Genomic DNA, 21,036 nt, shown 5'->3' with positions numbered 1-21,036 from the left:
TGTGTCTGTTGGCTGCCTGAATATCTTCTTTAGTGGAATGTGTGTTCATATCCTTTGCCCACTTTTTGATTGGGTTGTTTGTCTTTTTGTGGTTGAGTTTTGACAGAATCATGTAGATTTTAGAGATCAGGCGCTGGTCTGAGATGTCATAGCTGAATATTCTTTCCCAGTCTGTAGGTGGTCTTTTTACTCTTTTGGTGAAGTCTTTAGATGAGCATAGGTGTTTGATTTTTAGGAGCTCCCAGTTATCTGGTTTCTCTTCATCATTTTTGGTAATGTTCTGTATTCTGTTTATGCCTTGTATTAGGGCTCCTAGGGTTGTCCCTATTTTTTCTTCCATGATCTTTATCGTTTTAGTCTTTATGTTGAGGTCTTTGATCCACTTGGAGTTAGTTTTTGTGCATGGTGTGAGGTATGGGTCCTGTTTCATTTTTTTGCAAATGAATATCCAGTTATGCCAGCACCATTTGTTAAAAAGGCTTTCTTTTCCCCAATTAATTGACACTGGTCTTTTGTCAAATATCAGCTGCTCATACTTGGATGGATCTATGTCTGAGTTCTCAATTCTGTTCCCTTGGTCTATGTGCCTGTTGTTGTACCAGTACCAGGCTGTTTTGACTACTGTGGCTGTGTAATAGCTTCTGAAATCAGGTAAAGTGAGGCCTCCCACTTTCTTTTTCTTTTTCAGTAGTGCTTTGCTTATCCGGGGCTTCTTTCCCTTCCACATGAAATTGGTGATTTGTTTCTCTATCCCCTTAAAATATGACATTGGAATTTGGATCGGAAGAGCGTTAAATGTATAGATGGCTTTTGGTAGAATAGACATTTTTACTATGTTAAGTCTTCCTATCCATGAGCAAGGTATGTTTTTCCACTTAAGTATGTCCTTTTGAATTTCTTGTAGTAGAGCTTTGTAGTTTTCTTTGTATAGGTCTTTTACATCCTTGGTAAGATTTATTCCTAAGTATCTTATCTTCTTGGGGGCTACTGTGAATGGTATTGATTTGGTGATTTCCTCTTCGGTGTTCTTTTTGTTGATGTAGAGGAATCCAAGTGATTTTTGTATGTTTATTTTATAACCTGAGATTCTTCCAAACTCTTCTATTAGTTTCAGTAGTTTTCTGGAGGATTCCTTAGGGTTTTCTGTGTGTATAATCATGTCATCTGCAAATAGTGATAACTTTACTTCCTCCTTGCCAATCTGGATACCTTTTATTTCTTTGTCTAGCCTAATTGCCCTGGCTAGGACTTCCAGCACAATGTTGAATAAGAGCGGTGATAAAGGGCATCCTTGTTTGGTTCCCGTTCTCAAGGGAAATGCTTTCAGGTTCTCTCCATTTAGAGTGATATTGGCTGTTGGCTTCGCATAGATGCCCTTTATTATGTTGAGGAATTTTCCTTCAATTCCTATTTTGGTAAGAGTTTTTATCATAAATGGGTGTTGGACTTTGTCAAATGCCTTTTCTGCATCAGTTGATAAGATCATGTGGTTTTTATCTTTTATTTATGTGATGGATTACATTAATGGTTTTTCTGATATTAAACCAACCTTGCATACCAGGTATAAATCCCACTTGATCATGGTGAATTATTTTTTTGATGTGTTGTTGGATTCTATTGGCTAGAATTTTGTTGAGGATTTTTGCATCTATGTTCATGAGGGATATAGCTCTGTAATTTTCTTTTTTTTGTAATGTCTTTACCTGGTTTTGGTATCAGGGAGATGGTGGCTTCATAGAATGAGTTGGGTAGTATTCCGTCATTTTCTATGCTTTGGAATACCTTCAGAAGTAGTGGTGTTAACTCTTCTCTGAAAGTTTGGTAGAACTCTGCAGTGAAGCCGTCCGGGCCAGGGCTTTTTTTTGTTGGGAGTTTTTTGATTACTGTTTCAATCTCTTTTTTTGTTATGGGTCTATTTAGTTGTTCTACTTCTGAATGTTTTAGTTTAGGTAGGTAGTGTTTTTCCAGGAATTCATCCATTTCTTCTAGGTTTTCAAATTTGTTAGAGTACAATTTTTCATAATAATCTGAAATGATTCTTTTAATTTCATTTGGTTCTGTTGTGATGTGGTCTTTCTCGTTTCTTATTCGGGTTATTTGTTTCCTTTCCTGTATTTCTTTAGTCAGTCTAGCTAATGGTTTATCAATTTTCTTATTTTTTTCAAAGAACCAGCTTTTGGCCTTGTTAATTCTTTCAATTGTTTTTCTGTTCTCAAATTCATTTAGTTCAGCCCTAATTTTTATTATTTGTTTTCTTCTGGTGCCTGATGGGTTCTTTTGTTGCTCACTTTCTGTTTGTTCAAGTTGTAGGGACAGTTCTCTGATTTTGGCTCTTTCTTCTTTTTGTATGTGTGCATTTATCGATATAAATTGGCCTCTGAGCACTGCTTTTGCTGTGTCCCAGAGGTTTTGATAGGAAGTATTTTCATTCTCGTTGCTTTCTATGAATTTCCTTATTCCCTCCTTGATGTCTTCTATAACCCAGTCTTTTTTCAGGAGGGTATTGTTCATTTTCCAAGTATTTGATTTCTTTTCCCTAGTTTTTCTGTTATTGATCTCTAGTTTTATTGCCTTGTGGTCTGAGAAGACGCTTTGTAATATTTCGATGTTTTGGACTCTGCAAAGGTTTGTTTTATGACCTAATATGTGGTTTATTCTAGAGAATGTTCCATGTGTGCTAGAAAAAAAAGTATATTTTGCAGCAGTTGGGTGGAGAGTTCTGTATAAGTCAATGAGGTCAAGTTGGTTGACCGTTGTAATTAGATCTTCCGTGTCTCTATTGAGCTTCTTACTGGATGTCCTGTCCTTCTCCGAAAGTGGTGTGTTGAAGTGTCCTACTATATTTGTGGAGGTATCTATCTCACTTTTCAATTCTGTTAAAATTTGATTTATGTATCTTGCAGCCCTGTCATTGGGTGCGTAAATATTTAATATGGTTATGTCTTCCCGATCAATTGTCCCTTTTATCATTATATAGTGTCCTTCTTTATCCTTTGTGGTGGATTTAAGTCTAAAGTCTATTTTGTCAGAAATTAATATTGCTACTCCTCATCTTTTTTGCTTATTGTTTGCTTGATATATTTTTATTCCATCCTTTGAGTTTTAGTTTGTTTGTGTCTCTAAGTCTAAGGTGTGTCTCTTGTAGGCAGCATATAGATGGATCGTGTTTCTTTATCCAGTCTGTGACTCTCTGTCTCTTTATTCGTGCATTTAGTCCATTTACATTCAGCGTAATTATAGATAAATAAGTTTTTAGTGCTGTCATTTTGATGTCTTTTTATGTGTGTTGTTGACAATTTCATTTTTCCACATACTTTTTTGTGCTGAGGCGTTTTTCTTAGTAAATTGTGAGATCTTCATTTTCATAGTGTTTGACCTTATGTTAGTTGAGTCGTTACGTTTTTCTTGGCTTTTATCTTGAGTTATAGAGTTGTTATACCTTTTTGTGGTTACCGTATTATTTACCCCTATTTTTCTAAGTAAAAACCTAACTTGTATTGTTCTATATTGCCTTATATCACTCTCCATATGGCAGTTCAATGCCTCCTGTATTTAGTCCCTCTTTTTGATTATTGTGATCTTTTACCTATTGACTTCCATGATTCCCTGTTATGTGTATTTTTTTAAATTAATCTTAATTTGTTTGTTTTTGTGATTTCCCTATTTGAGTTGATATCAGGACGTTCTGTTTTGTGACCTTGTGTTGTGCTAATATCTGGTAATATTGGTTATCTGACCAAACAATATCCTTTAGTATTTCTTGTAGCTTTGGTTTGGTTTTTGCAAATTCTCTAAACTTGTGTTTGTCTGTAAATATCTTAATTTCGCCTTCATATTTCAGAGAGAGTTTTGCTGGATATATGATCCTTGGGCAGTTTTTCTCCTTCAGTGTTCTGTATATGTGGTCCCATTCCCTTCTTGCCTGCATGGTTTCTGCTGAGTAGTCTGAACTTATTCTTATTGATTCTCCCTTGAAGGAAACCTTTCTTTTCTCCCTGGCTGCTTTTAAAATTTTCTGTTTATCTTTGGTTTTGGCGAGTTTGATGATAATATGTCTTGGTGTTTTTCTTTTTGGATCAATCTTAAATGGGGTTCGATGAGCATGTTGGATAGATATCCTTTCGTCTTTCATGATGTCAGGGAAGTTTTGTGTCAGGAGTTCTTCAACTATTTTCTCTTTGTTTTCTGTCCCCCCTCCCTGCTCTGGGACTCCAATCACCCGCAGGTTATCCTTCTAGAGTTCCACATGATTCTTAGGGTTTCTTCATTTTTTTTAATTCTTTTATCTGATTTTTTTCAGCTATGTTGGTGTTGATTCCCTGGTCCTCCAGATGTCCCAGTCTGCATTCTAATTGCTCGAGTCTGCTCCTCTGAGTTCCTAGTGCATTGTCTAATTCTGTAATTTTATTGTTAATCTTTTGGCTTTCTACATGCTGTCTCTCTATGGATTCTTGCAACTTATTAATTTTTCCAGTATGTTCTTGAATAATCTTTTTGAGTTCTTCAACAGTTTTATCAGTGTGTTCCTTGGCTTTTTCTGCAGTTTGCCTTATTTCATTTGTGATGTCTTGAAGCATTCTGTAAATTAGTTTTTTATATTCTGTATCTGATAATTCCAGGATTGTATCTTCATTTGGGAAAGATTTTGATTCTTTTGTTTGGGGGGTTGGAGAAGCTGTCATGGTCTGCTTCTTTAAGTGGTTTGATATGGATTGTTGTCTCCGAGCCATCACTGGGAAACTAGTTTTTCCAGAAAATCCGCTAAATAAAAAAAATGCAGCCAGATCCCTATCAGAGTTCTCCCTCTGGCTCAGGCTATTCAGATGTTAATGAAGCCGCCTGGGGAGGGTGGGGGAGGGAACAGAGAGATAGGAGAGTAGCACCTCAGAATATATCCAGAGTTGCTTGTCTTGCTTGGAATGACTATTATATCTGAGATTCCCGTGGGGCGCGTCGCCTATGTGTGCTGGCTGTGTGGAGATTGCCCCCGGGGGGTCTGGCCCGCTGGAGTCAAGGTCAGATCCTCCACTTCCAGCCCCACGCCCAGCATCAAGGCTCCCCTACTGGGACGGTGCACTCTTGACTCCAAAATCAGTCGCTGCCTCCTGGGGACTTCTCGTCCCTCCAGCCGCGTTGCCGTGCCGCCTTCGCGAACCAGTTGGGCCGCCTCCCGGGGTTAGTTCAGGTGGGTGGAGCAGCTCCCCATGCTTGTGCCGTGACCGAGTGTCCCGGCTGGGGCGCTGTTCTCCCCGCTCCAACACCAGTCGCTGCCTCCCGGGGACTTCTCCTACCACTGCGTCCCACGCCGCCCACGCGACCCAACTGGGCCCCCTCCCGGGGTTAGTTCAGGGGGGTGGAGCAGCTCTCCATGTTTATGCCGTACCTGTGTCCAGTCCAAATCCCGGTGGGATGGTTCCCTGGCTGGGACGCTGCTCTCCCTGTTCCAAGACCAGTCACTGCCTCCCGGGGACTTCTTCTACCGGCTGCGTCCCACGCCGCCCGCGGAACCGGCTGGTCCCCCTCCTGGGGTTAGTTCAGGGGGGTGGAGCAGCTCTCTGTGCTTGTGCCGTACCTGACTGGTACGCTGGCTCCAGGCTCTGAAAACAATCGCTGCTTCCCCATATTAGTTCGTTCTCCGTCTCTAAATCTGTGTTTGTTGTTCAGGGTTCGTAGATTGTTATGTATGTGATCGATTCACTTGTTTTTCCGTGTCTTTGTTGTAAGAGGGATCTGAGGTAGCGTCTGCCTAGTCCGCCATCTTGGCTCCACTCTCCCTGGTGGTATTATTTTCATGGTGGTGGCAACAATTGAATTAAGGGACCATTTAGAAGATCTTGGGTAGGAATAAAGGGAGTAAAAATTTTTTTTTGTTAAAGTAAAATTAGAGAGAAAGAGAAAGAAGAGAACGGAGAAACCTAGTAGAGGAAGACATTTTGTGTTATTCCTTGGTGACTTTCAATTTCGTCTCCATTTGTCTTGTATTTACCAAATGGCAAATTATGAGAATTGCTTTGGGTAATATGTTCTCCATAGAGGAAATTAAATCAAATGTCTCTCTTAAAGTCATTGATGAAAATTTTAGATTTATTTGATTTTTTAATGATGATAGGTAATGTTCATCAGAGGGCCAGAGAGAGAGAAAGCTTATCCTAGGTGGAAAAAAAACTAGAAATTAGCAAGGCTGAAACAGAGTCAAACATGAAATACATGAAAGTAAAAAGGGAAGAGAAAAGATGAGTGGATACACTTAATCAGTCATGTTGAGAAACATTTGCTCTCAACCAATGTGTGTGTAAATCTTTACATGACTTCCTGCCTATATTTATATCTCAGTTTTCAACTTGAGACAGAGTAATGACATTTGCAACCAAACAGTCTTCTTTGTGTTTTCTGCATAGTGGCCTTCACCTCCTTGTTACTTAGATTGTCAATTTCCTGTTTAGCATGGAGATGGCTGTGATGTAGCACATGGAAGCCACATTCTTCTGAGCCAGTGATCTGACCTTGGATGGTTTTAAGTACATGAATGCAGCAGATCCATAGAACAATTCCATTGCTGCAAGGTGGTAATAATATTTTCTGTGTCAAAACTTAGTGGCGTCGAGTCGATTCCGACTCATAGCGACCCTATAGGACAAAGTAGATCTGCCCCATAGAGTTTCCAAGGAGTGTCTGGCAGATTCGAACTGCCGACCCTTTGGTTAGCGGCCGTAGCAATTACCCACTATGCCACCAGAGTTTCCATTTTATGTATAGAAGGTAATAAACAATGAATGACTCTCAAGCTCAATGCTTAAAGCTTAAAATTTATGTTAAATTACAAATAAGTTAGTAAATGTTTAACAAAGGGCTCAGGATAGAGAGACTAGATTACAAATAAAAGAAAATATAAACTTGAAAATAGCTGGTTGCAAATAGTAAGTCATGAGAGAGGGTCGGGAAGAAGAGAGGAGAATGAGGGAAGACTTTCACCAACCATGTAGGGGGTTGGAGTACCTCGTTCATGGTTGGACTTTTCTCTGGTGTTTGTAACAACTTACTCTTAAAATTGAGAAAGAGTGATAACATTTGCATTAAGACAGTTTTCTTCTCAGTGTTTTCTGCATGGCATCCTTCACCTCCTTGTTCCTCAGACTATAAATAAGGGGGTTCAACATGGGGATCACTGTGGTGTAGAACACAGAGGCCACATTCTCCTGGGCCAAGGAACTGGCTCTGGAAGGTTTTAGATACATGAATGCAGTAGATCCACAGAAGAGTCCTACTGCTGTAAGGTGGGAACTGCAGGTGCTGAAGGCTTTGGACCTACCCTCTGTGCTCCTGATGTGGAGGATGCTGGAGAGGATGAAGGCATAGGAGACAAGGACTGTTGAACTGGTGACTGTGATGTTGAATCCAGCCAAAAAGAAAACTGTCAGCTCAATGTCATAGGTGTTAAAGTAGGAGAGCTTCATGAGGGGGAGGATATCACAGAAGTAATGACTGATGAGGCTCTCACAATAGGACAGTTTTAACATGAGGCCAGTCTGTATCGTTGAGCCAATGAGCCCCATGATGTAGACCACAGCCACTAGCATGGAACAGATTTGATGTGACATAATGATGTTATAAAGCAAAGGGCTGCAGATGGCAACATAGCGGTCATAGGCCATCACTGTCAGCATGTAAGCCTCGGCAATGACAAAAACAAGGAAGAAGTAGAGTTGTGACATGCACCCTGCATAAGATATGCTGTTCTTCTCTGACACAAAGTTCACCAGCATTTTAGGAGTAATGACAGAGGAGTAGCACATATCTACAAATGACAAATTGCTGAGGAAGTAGTACATGGGGGTGTGAAGCTGGGAATTCAGACAAATGAGCGTGATCATGCCCAGGTTCCCCACCATGGTGACCATGTAGATCCCTAGAAAGAGGAAGAAGAGAGGGAGCTGGAGCTCTGGCCGATTTGTTAATCCTCCTAGAATGAATTCTGTCACAGTAGAGTGATTTTCTGCAGGCATTTTCCTGGGATTGGAAGCCTGTGGGGCTGGGAGAGAAAAGCCCCGTGAAAGGCTGTAATTTTCCTTGATGAAGCTGGTTTGAGCATTTGTCTCAAGCTTGGAGATCCTGGGCTGTTTCTATGATTGTTGGACAAATGTAGATAACACTACATTGGCCAATTAAACATTTTTCCTGTGTACAATTCAGTGAGAATTATTACATCAATCATGTTGTGCAACAAACACCAGTATCATTACCAAATTTTTCATCACCAGAAACAGAAACTCAGTGTGTTTAAATAATGCTTCAGATTTTCTGTCTGTCTTTTGTCTCAGGTTACTACTATTAAACTCTGATCTCTATACATTTGCCTATTTTAGGTATATTTTCTGAGTGAGCTCATTTAATATTTGTTGTTTTGTGATTGGCTTATTTTACTCAGCCTGATTTTTTTTTTTTTTTTTTAATGTTTTCAAGGTTCATCCATGTCATGGCATGGTTCGGAAGAGCTAATATTGTGAAGATGTCAATATTATGTAATGCCATATACAAATTCAAGACAATAATCATCAAAATTCCAATAGCCTTCTTTGCATAAATGGGAAAGCCAATCCTCAAAGTTATATAGGAATGCGAAGGGTTCCAAATAGCCAAAGCTATCCTGGAAAAGAAGAATAGAAGAGGAGGACTCACACTTCCTGATCTCAAAACGTATTACGGGCAATACCCAGATTATGAACGAGATCTGTTCATAAGTTTGTCTTTAAGTCGGATGTGCAGGTAAATTGGACAGGTGCATACAATTCATATTTAGCCTTACTTTAGTGCAAAAAAAGGCTTCAAGATTTTCTAATGATTTAAAAGCTGCATTGCAGCAAGGGAAGATGATCATGATGAAGAATTTGTTGCAAATAGGAGTTGGTTCAGTCATTTCAAAATGAGGGCAAATTTACATAACATTAAAGGGCAAGTATGAGTTGTCTGTAAGTTGGATGCTGGTAACATGGGGCTGCCTGTATAAAGCTACAGTAATCCAAACAGTGTGGCACTTGTATATGATAGACCTATAGACAATGGATTGGAATCAAGAATCCAGAGATAAGTGTACACATCTGTGGTCAATTAATCTTCCATAAGTGTGTCAAACCCAACAAGGGGAAAGAATAGTCACTTTAATAAATGGTGTTTAGACAACCGGATTTTGACATGCAAAAGAATGAAAGTACACCCATACATCACATCATATACAAAAACTAATGCAAAATGGATCAAAGACGTAAATGTATGACCTAAAACCATAAAACAATTACAAGAAAATATAGGGGTAATGCTGCGGGATCTAGTCTTCAACAATGGATTCTTAGATATGCTACCAAACTCCCAAGGAACAAAAGGCAAAATAGTTAAATGGGATCTCATCAAGATGATAAACTTCTAGATTCCTCATTGATGCATCTGCCCATCACTCCTGCTGCTTACTGGGAAGAAGACCATCACCTGAACAGTTCAAAGATTATGAAGATAAGAGGAAAAGGGACCAAGATCTTGAACTTTTACCACTCGGTTTTTCAAATATCCTAGACCAGTGGTTCTCAAAGCATAGTCACTGGACTAGCAGCATCGGCATCACCTGAGGCTTGTTAGAAATGCCAACTCTCACACCTTGTGCCAGACCTACTGAATCAGACATCCCAGGGGTGGGGCCCTAGCCCAACAATCTGTGCTTTAACAAACTCTACAAATGATGTTGATGCAGGCTAATGTTTGATAGCCTTTACTCTAGAAGAAAGAAGTAGTAAATTTCACATTTTGAAGTTGGAGATGTGTTTTGCTGCAGAAATGAAATTTCCCTGTCATTTATGCCATTTCCAGATATTCACTGAATGTGAACATTTGAATACCTATCTCAAATCTATGCAGTGTCAGGGTAACATGGCAGTTGCTCCTGTATCATTGAGTGGCAAGTCAACTGCTGCATCTGAAAAATGAAGGAATTAATAATATCAATTTCTAAGGTGGTTGTAAAAATAACATGGGTGCATGCATATTTAGAAATATTTTTTTCAAATATTCAGAATGTGTAAAAATATAAGTTGTCGCTATGTGGCTGGAATTTGTACTTAGTTTTTCTTGGGGTTTGAGGGCCTAAGACAGTGGTTCTCAACACTGGCTGAAGTATTTAATAAGTATTGATGTCTGGGTCCCACCCACAGAAATTCTGATTGAATTAATTCATCTGCGGTACAGCCTGGGTATTGCCACATAGTATTGTCCACAGTAAGTGCTCAACCGTTATTTATTATATTTTTGTTATTATAACATTAAGATCGTAATATCAAAAAAAAAAAATATCAAAACCATGGCACAATTATCTCACTGGTGGTGAAGTCCTCAAATGAGAGACATGTTCTCTAGGGAGCATGGATATCCATGTCTCTGAGGTGTATTTCTTAACACAAAAACTTAAATTCTCACTATTTTAATTGCTTCTTCATATTATTACTAACCTGTGTGAAATGCTTTATAATTTACACATTTCTTTCAAAAGCCAATCTCATTAACTCCTCCTAAAACTCTTGGGTATGGGGAGAAATGTATTTAGAGCAGAATTCTAATTCTTATTTTCATACTGAGAAAACAGAAGTGTCGGACATTAAATGACTTGGACATGAACCTCAAACGTAAACCTGTTCTCCTGATCATGAGCTTCTTCCCTTGCCTCTAGCTGGTAGCCTTATAAATCAGCACGCCTGCAGTTCTGAGGCAAATTAGTGGTTGAACATGCCTTATACTTGATCTCTTAGCATGAGCATGATATATGAAAAGAGAGGGATGGTATATATAGATATATTTTTAATGCTTTAAAACCAAAGCTCTAAAAGTTAAGTTACCCAAGGTCATACAGCCAGTGAGAGATAGAACTGGTCTAAATCCAAGGACTTCTGAACATCAGTCTGTTTTGTCTCCAGGAATCTATGTTGCTGGAGATAACTTTGCGTAGCACATTTTTGTTATTTAGTGAAGTTATTGAATTTTGGGGGGTAGTCAGAGGAGGGATCTTATTGCTACTGTCTGATGCATTTTTTAATTACAAAGGAAATATGGGTATATTGTAGAAAATTAGAAATACAAACAAGACAAAACTACTTATTTGCAATAAAATATAAACACTATATTCTCACTACCCAGAGTCTAACATTGGTAGTAATTATCCTTCTAGATTTTTCCATGCATATATGTATACATACATTAATAAAAACGTTTTATAACCTAATTTTTCTGTGTAGCACTTTAAAAATCCATAGCCTCACTTGATTCCTCTAATAATAATAATTCCAGTAGTAACTGTATTTCCTCATCTTACATGCAAGCAAGTCTTTTAATCCTTAGGGTTGGTGTAAAGACAAGAACATGTGATTGCATTATAAGTCTTATGTGTTGAATTATTGGGGGGGTATTTAACATCATAATAACTAGTAATTTCCAGTTATTCCAATGGAGAAAGAGGTCCCTGGGTAATGCAAATGGTTAACATGCTCTGTTGCTGTCTGAGGGGTTGGTGTTTTATGTCCATCCTGAGGCACATTGGAAGAAAGCCTTGGTGAACTGCTTCTGAAAAATCAGCCATTCAAAGTCCTATGGTGCACAGTTGTACTCTGATACACATAGCTTCATCACGAGTCAGAATTGACTCGGTGGCAATTGGTTTTACTACAAAGGAGAAAACAATTTTCTTTCAGATAACAATAAATTTTAAAATATCTTCCATATCCCCTTGTACCCAATCTGAGTCTCCTGAAACTCTAAAAAATGTAGAAAATGCTCTTTGAATCTATGATTACCAAAAGTCAAAATGCATTACAAAGCAGTGCAGAGTGAACACCATTCACTCAGTGCAGAGCAGACATGAATGCCATTCCATAGAAAAATCTAGTTTTGCTCAGGGTTGGTGCTAATAAGAACACAGCACACCACAAAAAAGCATTTAGAGATGAAGGGAAGCGTGTTTTGTAAACAGACTGCATTAGAAACAGGAGTTTAACAAGGGAAAGATTAATCCAAAGAACTAACGGACCACAGCTACCACAGCCTCCACCAGACTGAGTCCAGCACAACTAGATGGTGTCCAGCTACCACCACCAACTGCTCTGACAGGGATCACAACAGAGGGTGTCAGACAAAGCTGAGAAAAATGTAGAAGAAAATCCTAACTCACAAAGAAAAACCAGATTACTGGCCTGACAGACTGGAGAAGCCTCGAGAGTATGGCCCCTGGAGACCCATTTAGCTTAGTAATGAAGTCACTCCTGAGGTTCAGCCTTCAGCCAAAGATTAGACAGGCCCATAAAACAAAACAAGACTAAATGGGCACACTAGCCCAAGGGCAAGGGTGAGAAGGCAGGAGGGACAGGAAACTGGTAAAACAGAACCCAGGGTCAAGAGGGAGAGTGTTGACATGTTGTCAGGTTGGTAACCAGTGTCACAGAACAATATGTGTCCTAATTGTTTAATGAGACGCTAGTTTGTTCTGTAAGCCTTCATCTAAAGCACACACACACACAAAAGCAGTTCATGGGAAAATATTTTTCTCATACAATTATTTTAAAACTGCAATTAAATACCTGTGTTGGCAAAAAATGGAACACAGTCTCGTGAAACTTCTAGGGAAATCCCTCTTTTCAATAATCAGGAAATATCAGAAAATGAGAGAATAATACATACATATTTACATACATACATAGTCCTGTACTTACTCAAATGAGTGGATAGAATCTTGAAAAATGGGTCACCGAGACTGGGAATCTTGGGATCTTTTTACATACATACAGGCAGAACCTCTCCTGGGAAGTAGTCACTCCAGAGACTGGGTTCCTCACGACGGGAGCAATTAGAATCTTAATTTACACCTGTGTTGTGAATCATTGTTTTTGCTTTTCAGGTGTGATAATTTTCCTTTTAGCTGGAAGAGTTATTTTGCAGGTTGGAAAGCTTATCGTCTAATGGGAGTATTTTAATATTTTACTATCTATAGTCCCGTCATCATCACCACCACCACACATCAGTCATTACCAACAACATTACCATCAGTGATGATTACCACCATCGTCAGTTATTACCATCCAGTCATCATCAGTTCATCATTAGACACAATCAACCAGATTTGAAATGTTTAAAGTGTTTTTCAAACAAATTCAAAGATTTTACTAAAACAAAGTATATAGTTTCAGTAAAAGAATGTTAAATTTGTAAGGAATGTTACATTTCTCACCCCGGTGCTTCACCTGTAGACTGACAGAGTTGGGTGACAGAAGGTTGAAAAGCATAAGAACATAGGCTCTTGAGAACTCTTCACTCATATATTTTCTTTCATAAAGGGAATGTGTGCAAAGGAAATTTACCTATTCAATTATATATTCAGTAACATATTACTGATAATATATTGCCAAGGAAGATTTTTAAATTAAACTTATTTTGAGATAGTTGTAGATTCACACAGTTGTAAGATATAATACAAAGAGATTCCACATGCCCTTTACACAATTTCCCCAGAGGGCAACATCTTGCAAGGCTATAGTGCAATATCACAGCCAAGATACTGACATTGATGCAATTCATTGATCTCATTCCTATTTTCCCAGTTTTACTTATACTCATTTGTGTGTGTGTGTGTATTTAGTTCTATTTTGTCACTAGTGTAGGTTAACGTATCCACCACCACAGCTAAGAACACTTACACCACTACAAGGATCGCTCATGTTTCCTTAGTATTTTTTTTTTAATTGTTCTCTTCATTGTCTAATTTTAAGAAATAAATGATTTGTTTCCCTGTTATTCTCCAAAGGTACAAGTTATTTTTCTTCAGTATCATTATGAACTCAGTAATTTAAACATTTTATGTGTTTCAATCTATTGCAGTTATTATCTTAAAATTTTTTTTTAATTGAATTATTAACTTTTATTTTGCTTTAAGTGAAAGTTTACTATTGGAATCAGTTTCTCATGTAAAAACTTATACACACATTGCTATGTGACCCTAGTTACTTTCCCTGCAATGTGACAAAACACTCCTTCTCTCCACCCTGTATTTCCAGTGTCCATTCAACCAGCTCCTGTCCCCCTCTGCCTTCTTATCTTGCCTCCAGACAGGAGGTGCCCACATAGTCTCATGTGTCTACTTGAGCTAAGAAGCACATGCCTCACCAGTATCATGTTATGTCATGTAGTGCAGCTTAATCTTTGTCTGAAGAATTGGCTTTGGGAATGATTTCAGTTTTGGGCTAACAGTGAGTCCGGGGGCCATGACCTCTGTGGTCCCTCCAGTCTCAGTCAGACCATTAAGTATGGTCTTTTTACTGGAATTTGAGGTCTGCATCCCACATTTCTCCTCCTTTATTGGGGATTCTCCATTGTATTCCCTGTCAGGGCAGTGATTGGTGTTGGTCAGGTACCATCTAGTTCTTCTGGTCTCAGGCTGTTGGAGTCTCTGGTTTATGTGGCCCTTTCTGCCTCTTGGGCTTCTATTTTCCTTGCATCTCAGGTGTTCTTCATTCTCCTTTGGTCCAGGCAGGTTGAAACCAGCTGATGCATCTTAGATGGCTGTTTGCTAGCTTTTAGGACCCCAGGTGCCACTCACCAAAGTGGGATGCAGAAGATTTTCTTGTTATGTCAGTTGACCTAGATATCCTCTGAAACCATGATCCCCAGGCACCTAGCTCTGCTACTCTGTCCCCGGAAGTGTTTTGTTGTCTTCCGGAAGCCTCTTAGCTTTTGGTTTAGTCCAGTTGTACTGACTTCCCTTTATTGTGTGTTGTTCTTCCCTTCAGCTAAAATAGTTCTTGTCTACTATCTAATTAGTGAATACCCCCTCCCTTCTTCGCTGCCCTTGAAACCATCAAAGACTGTTTTCTTCTGTGTTTGAGCCTTTTCTTGAGTTCTTGAAATAGTGCTGTCATACAATATTTGTCCTTTTTGAACTGACTAATTTCACTCAGCATAATGCCTTTCAGATTCCTCCATGTTATGAGATGTTTCACAGATTCATCGTTGTTCTTTATTGTTGTGTAGTATTCCACTGTATGAACATACCATAATTTGTTTTTCTAGTCATCCTTTGATGGGCACTTTGGTTGTTTCCATCTTTTTATTGTAAACAGTGCTGCAGTGAACATGGGTGTGCATATATCTATTTGTGTGAGGGCTTTTATTTCTCTAGGATATATTCCAAGGAATGGGATTGCTGGATCGCATGGTCCTTCTATTTCTAGCTTTTTAAGGAAGCTCCAAATCAATTTCCAAGTTGGTTGTACCATTTTACATTCCCACCAGCAGCGTATAAGTGTTCCAGGCTCTCCACAACCTCTCCAACATTTATTATTTTGTGGTTTTTGGATTAATGTCAGCCTTTTTGGGGTGAGATGGTGTCTCATCGTAGTTTTAACCTGCGTTTCTGTAATGGCTAGTGATCGTGAGCATTTCCTCATTTATCTGTCAGCTGCCTGAATGTCTTCTTGTATGAAGTTCCTGTTAATATCCTCTGCCCGTTTTCTAGTTGGGTTGTTTGTCTTTTTATTGTTGAGGTATTGCAGTGTGTTGTAGATTTTAGAGATTAGATGCTGCTCAGTTTTATCGTAGCGAAAATTTTTTTCCCAGTGCGTATGTTGTCTTTTTATGCTTTTGGTGAAGTCTTTGAATGAGCGTAAGTGTTTGGTTTTTCGTAGTTCCCAGTTATCTAGTTTCTCCTCTGGTGTTTGTGCATTGACAGTAAAGTTTTGTATACTGTTTATGGCATGTATTCAGGCTCTTAATGTTGTCCCTATTTTTTCTTTCTATGAGCTTTATAATTTTAGGTTTTATATTTATGTCTTTGATCCATTTTGAGTTAGTTTTTGTGCATGGTGTGAGGTGTGGGTCTTCTTTCATTTTTTTTGCAGATTGATATCCAGTCATCCCAGCACCATTTGTTAAAGAGGCTATCTTTTAGCCATTTAACAGACTTTGGGCCTTTGTCAAATATCAGCTGCTCATAGGTGGATGAAGTTATGTCTGGATTCTCAGTTCTGTTCCGTTGGTCTGTGTATCTGTTGTTGTCCCAGTACCAGGCTCTTTTGACTACTCTGGCAGTATAATCGGTTCTAAAGTCAGGTAGTATGAAGCCTCTCACTTTGTTCTTCTTTTTCAGTAATGCTTTACTCATCTGGGGCCTCTTCTGTTTCCATATGAAGTTGGTGATTCATTTCTCCATCTCATCAAAAAATGCCAAAGGAATTTGGATCAGGATTGCACTGTATCTATAGATTACTTTGGGTAGTGTAGACATTTTCACAATATCGAGTCTTCCTATTTATGAGAAAGTTATGTTTTTCCACTAACGTGGGTCTCTTTAGCCTTCTTGCAGTAATATCTTGTAAATTTCTTTGTATAGGTCTCTTACGTGTCTGGTTAGATTTATCCCTAAGTATTTTATCTTCTTGGGGCTGTTGTAAATGGTATTGATTTGGTGATTTCTCTTTGACATTCTGTTTGTTGGTGTAGAGGAATACAACTGATTTTTCTCTTTATCTTGTATCCTGACACTTTACTGAAATCTTCAATTTGTTCCAGGAGTTTTCTTGTGGGTTCTTCAGGGTTTTCTGGGTAAAGACCATATCACCTCCAAATCGAGATACTTTTACTTCTTCTTTGCCAATGTGATGCCCTTTATTTCGTTAACTAGCCTGATTGCTCTGGCTAGGACCTCAAGCACAATGTTGAACAAGAGCGGCGATAAAGGGCATCACTGTCTTGTTGCCATTTTCAAGGGTAATGCTTTCACACTCTCTCTATTTAGGATGATGTTGGCTGTCGTCTTTGTATAAATGCCCATTATTATGTTGAGCCATTTTCCTTCTATTCCTATTTTGCTGAGAGTTTTTATCATGAATGTGTGTTGAACTTTGTCAAATGCCTTTTCTGCATCAATTGATAAGATCATGTGCTTCTTGTATTTTGTTTAATTTATGTGATGGATAACATTGATTGTTTTTCTATTGTTAAATCCTCCCTGCATACCTGGTATGAATCCCACTTGGTCATGGTGAATTATGTTTTTAGATGTGTTGTTGAATTCTATTGGTTAGAAGTTTGTTGAGGATTTTTGTCTAAGTTCATGAGAGATACTGGCATGTAATTTTCTTTTTTTTTTTTTTGTGGTGTCTTTACCTGGTTTTGGTATCAGGGTTATATTATGCTGGCTTCATAGAATGAATTTGGGAGTATTCAGCCCTTTTCTATGTTCTGAAATACCTTTAGTAGTAGTGGTGTTAACTCTTCTCTGAAAGTTTGTAAGAATTCTCCAGTGAAGCTATCAGAGCCAGTGCCTTTTTTGGTGGTGGGGGGGGGGGGGGCGGAGTTTTTAAATTACCTTTTCAATCCCTTCTTTTGTTAGGGGTTTATTTAATTGTTCTATCTCTGTTTTAGTTTAGGTAGGTAGTGCGTTTCTAGAAATTTGTCCATTTCCTCTAGGTTTTTAAATGTGTTAGAGTACAATTTTTCATAGTATTCTGTTATGATTCTTTTAATTAAAGTTGGGTCTGTTGTGACATCACCAATCTAGTTTCTTATTCAGGTTATTTGCTTCCTCTGCTGTTTTTCTTTTGTCAGTTCGCCCAATAGTTTATTGATTTTGTTGATCTTTTTAAACAACTAGATTTTGGTCTTTACCCTTTCAATTGTTTTTCTGTTCTCTATTCCATTTACTTGTACCCTAATGTTTATTATTTGCTTTCTTCTTGTGCCCGAGAGCTTCTTTTCATAGTCTCTTTCTGTTTGAGTTGTGATAATTCTTTGATTTTGGCCCTTTTTTTTGGATGTGTATATTTATTGCTATAAATTGACCTCTGAGCACTGCTTTTGCTGTTTCCCAAAGGTTCTGGTAGGAAGTCTTTTCATTCTCATTTGATTCTATGAACTTTTTATTCTGTCCTTAATTTCTTCTATAACCCAGTAGTTTTTGATCAAGGTGTTGTTCGGTTTCCATGTGTTTGATTTTTTTCCTTGCTTTTTCTGTTATTTATTTCTACTTTTATGGCTTTATGGTCAGAAAACATGCTTTGTAACATTTTGATGTTTTGGATTCTGTTTAAGGCCTCCTTTATGTGTGACCTAGTATGTGGTCTATTTGGGAGAATGTTCCATATGTATTAGAAAAGAAAGCATACTTGGCTGCTGTTGGTGGAGTGTTCTGTATATGTCTATGAGGTCAAGTTGATTGTGGGATTTAGATCTTTTGTGTCTTCATTAGCTTCTTACTAGATGCTCTGTCCTTCACTGAAAGTGGTGTGTGGAAGTCTACTATTATTGTGGAGCTGTCTATCGAGCTTTTCAATGCTGTTAGAGTTTGTTTGATGTATTTTGGAGCCCTGTCACTGGGAGCATAAATATTTATTTTGGTTTAATCCTCCTGGTATATTGACCCTTTAATCATTATATAGTGTCCTTCTTTATCCTTTGTGGTATGTTTTACTTTAAAGTCTATTTTTTCAGAAATTAATATTTCCACTTGTGCTCTTTTTTAATTCTTGTTTGCTTGATACATTTTTTCCATCCTTTGAGTTTTAGTTTCTTTGTGTCTTTAAGTCTAAGGTGTGTCTCTTGTAGACAACATATAAATGAATTTTGTTTTTTAATCCATTCTGACACTCTCTGTCTCTTTATTTTTGCATTTAGTCCATTTACATTCAGCGTAATTATTGATAGGTATGAGATCAGTGTTGTCACTGATATCTTGCTTTTGTGTTGTTGACAGTTTCTTTTTCCACTTAATTTTCCGTGCTGATCGTTTTTCTTTATGTGTTGTCTTTAACCTCTTTTTCATTGTTACTGCTTTCGTATTTGCTGAGTCTTTATGTTTTTCTTGTTTATTATTTTGGCGTGTAGGATTGTTAGTTTTCTTTATGGTTACCTTAATATTTATTCCTATTTCTCTACATTTAAACCAGTCTTTTATTTCTTTATATCACCTTGAATTCCTCTTCATATGAAAGATCTATGACTACCATTTTTAGTCCCTCTTTTTTGATTTAATATTGTCATCTTTTCCATACGGACATCTGTTTCCATGTTTTGAGTGTTTTATCTTTGATTTATTTTTGTGATTTCCCTGTCCGAGTTGATATCTGTTTGCTCTGTCCTGTGTTCTAGTCTTGGGTTTTTATCTGATGTTATTGATTTTCTAACTGGGGGACTCTGTTTATTATTCTTTTAAATTTGGTTTGGTTTTTGCAAGTTCTGTAAACTTGCCTGTAATTTTGCCTTCATATTTGAGAGACGGTTTCGCTGGATATATAATTCTTGGCTGGCAATTTTTTTCCTTCAAGGCTATGTATATGTCATCTCATTGCCTTCTTGCTTGCATGATTTTTGCTGAGCAGTCTGATTTTAGTCTTAATGACTCTCCTTTGTAGGTGACTTTTCGTTTTTCTCTAGCCACTCTTAAAATTCTATCTTTTTTTTTTTTTTGGCAAATCTGAGTATATTCCTTGGTGAATTTCTTTTGGGATCTACCATGTGTGGGGTTTGATGAGTATCTTGGATAGGTATTTTCTCATCTTTCACAATATCAGCAAAGTTTTCTGCCAAAAATTCTTAAAAAATTCGTTCTGCATTTCTTGCTATCCCCCCTGCCCTCACCCTGGTTCTGCGACTCCAGTCACTCATCGGTTATATCTCTTGATAGAGTCCCACATATTTCTTAGGGTTTCTTCATTTTCTTTTTCATATTCCTTTTTCTGATTTTTCCTCAAATATGTTGGTGTCAAGCGCTTTATTTTCAATCTCACTAATTCTCACTTCCATTGCCTCAGTTCTGCTCCTATGACTTTCTATCGAGTTGTCTAAGTGTGAAATTTTATCGTTAATCTTCTGAATTTCTTTTTGCTGTCTTTCTACCGATCTTGGGGTCTGTTAAATTTGTCATTATGCTCTTTTCTAACCTTCTTAAGTTCCTCCAATGCCATGTATGCGTGTTCCTTGGTTTGTTCTGCATTTTGCCTGATTTCCTTCCTGATCTGTTGAAGAGTTCTGTATATTAATCTTTTGTGTTCTGCCTCTGGTAGTTCCAGGCATTTCTCTTAATCGGGAAGATGTCTTGATTCTTTGTTTTGGGGGCTTGCTGTGAAGCCATCCTGGACTGACTCTTTATGTGATTTGATATTGACTGTTGTCTCCATGTCATCATTAAGTTATTTTTTTATTTTATGTTTCATTACTATGTCCTAAATTCTTGTTTTGTTTTGCTATACCCAACTTGGATGCTTGAGTGAATTAGTCTGATCACTGGTGCCTTTGTTTGAGTTGCAGGGATAATTGTTTGATTCTGGCCCTTTCCTTTTTTTGGATGTGTACATTTATTGCTATAAATTGACCTCTGAACACTGCTTTTGCTGTGTCCCAGAGGATTTGGTAGGAACTGTTTTCATTCTCATTTGATTCTTGAATTTCTTTTTTCCATCCTTAATTTCTTCTATAATCCAGTAGTTCTTGATCTAGGTGTTGTTCAGTTTCAAAGTGTTTTTTTTTTTGGCCTTGCTTTTTTTGGTTATTCATTTCTACTTTCATGGCTTTATGATCAGAAAAGTTGCTTTGTAATATTTTGATGTTTCAGATTCTGTGAAGGCCTGCTTTATGACCTAATATGGGGTCTATTCTTGAGCATGTTCCACATGCGTTAGAAAAGAAAGCATAGTTGGCTGCTCCTGGTGGAGTGTTCTGTATATGTCTAGGAGGTCAAGTTGATTGACTGTGGCATTTAGGTATTTTGTGTTTTCATTTAGCTTCTTTCTGGATGTTCTGTCCTTCACTGAAAGTGGTGTGTTGAAATCTACTATTATTGTGGAGCTATCTTCCTTTTCAATGCTGTTAGAGTTTGTTTGATGTATTTTGGAGCCCTCTCACTGGGTGCATAAATATTTATTATGGTTATATCCTCCAGGTATATTGACCCTTTAATCATTATATGGTGTCCTTCCTTATCCTTTGTGGTGTGTTTTACTTTAAAATCTATTTTGTCTGAAATTA

At 37.9% G+C, this 21,036-nt stretch overlaps 1 protein-coding gene across 1 annotated transcript; it reads right to left on the bottom strand.

Moving 5' to 3' along the window:
* Positions 1-7,073: 7,073 nt before the first annotated feature.
* LOC126061144 (olfactory receptor 151-like) lies at positions 7,074-8,003 on the bottom strand. The gene has a single exon (XM_049857471.1). It carries the CDS (start codon positions 8,001-8,003, stop codon positions 7,074-7,076), a length of 930 nt encoding a protein of 309 aa, XP_049713428.1.
* Between the last annotated feature and the right edge of the window lie 13,033 nt (positions 8,004-21,036).

This window comes from Elephas maximus, chromosome 17 (assembly GCF_024166365.1).
Source record: "Elephas maximus indicus isolate mEleMax1 chromosome 17, mEleMax1 primary haplotype, whole genome shotgun sequence".
NCBI lineage: Eukaryota > Metazoa > Chordata > Mammalia > Proboscidea > Elephantidae > Elephas > Elephas maximus.
Note: the sequence above shows the minus strand (reverse complement) of the source record. Positions and strands in the feature narration are given on the sequence as shown.

Excerpts from the sequence above, each read along its gene's own strand:
- LOC126061144 (XM_049857471.1), bottom strand. The coding sequence starts at position 8,003 with ATGCCTGCAGAAAATCACTCTACTGTGACAGAATTCATTCTAGGAGGA.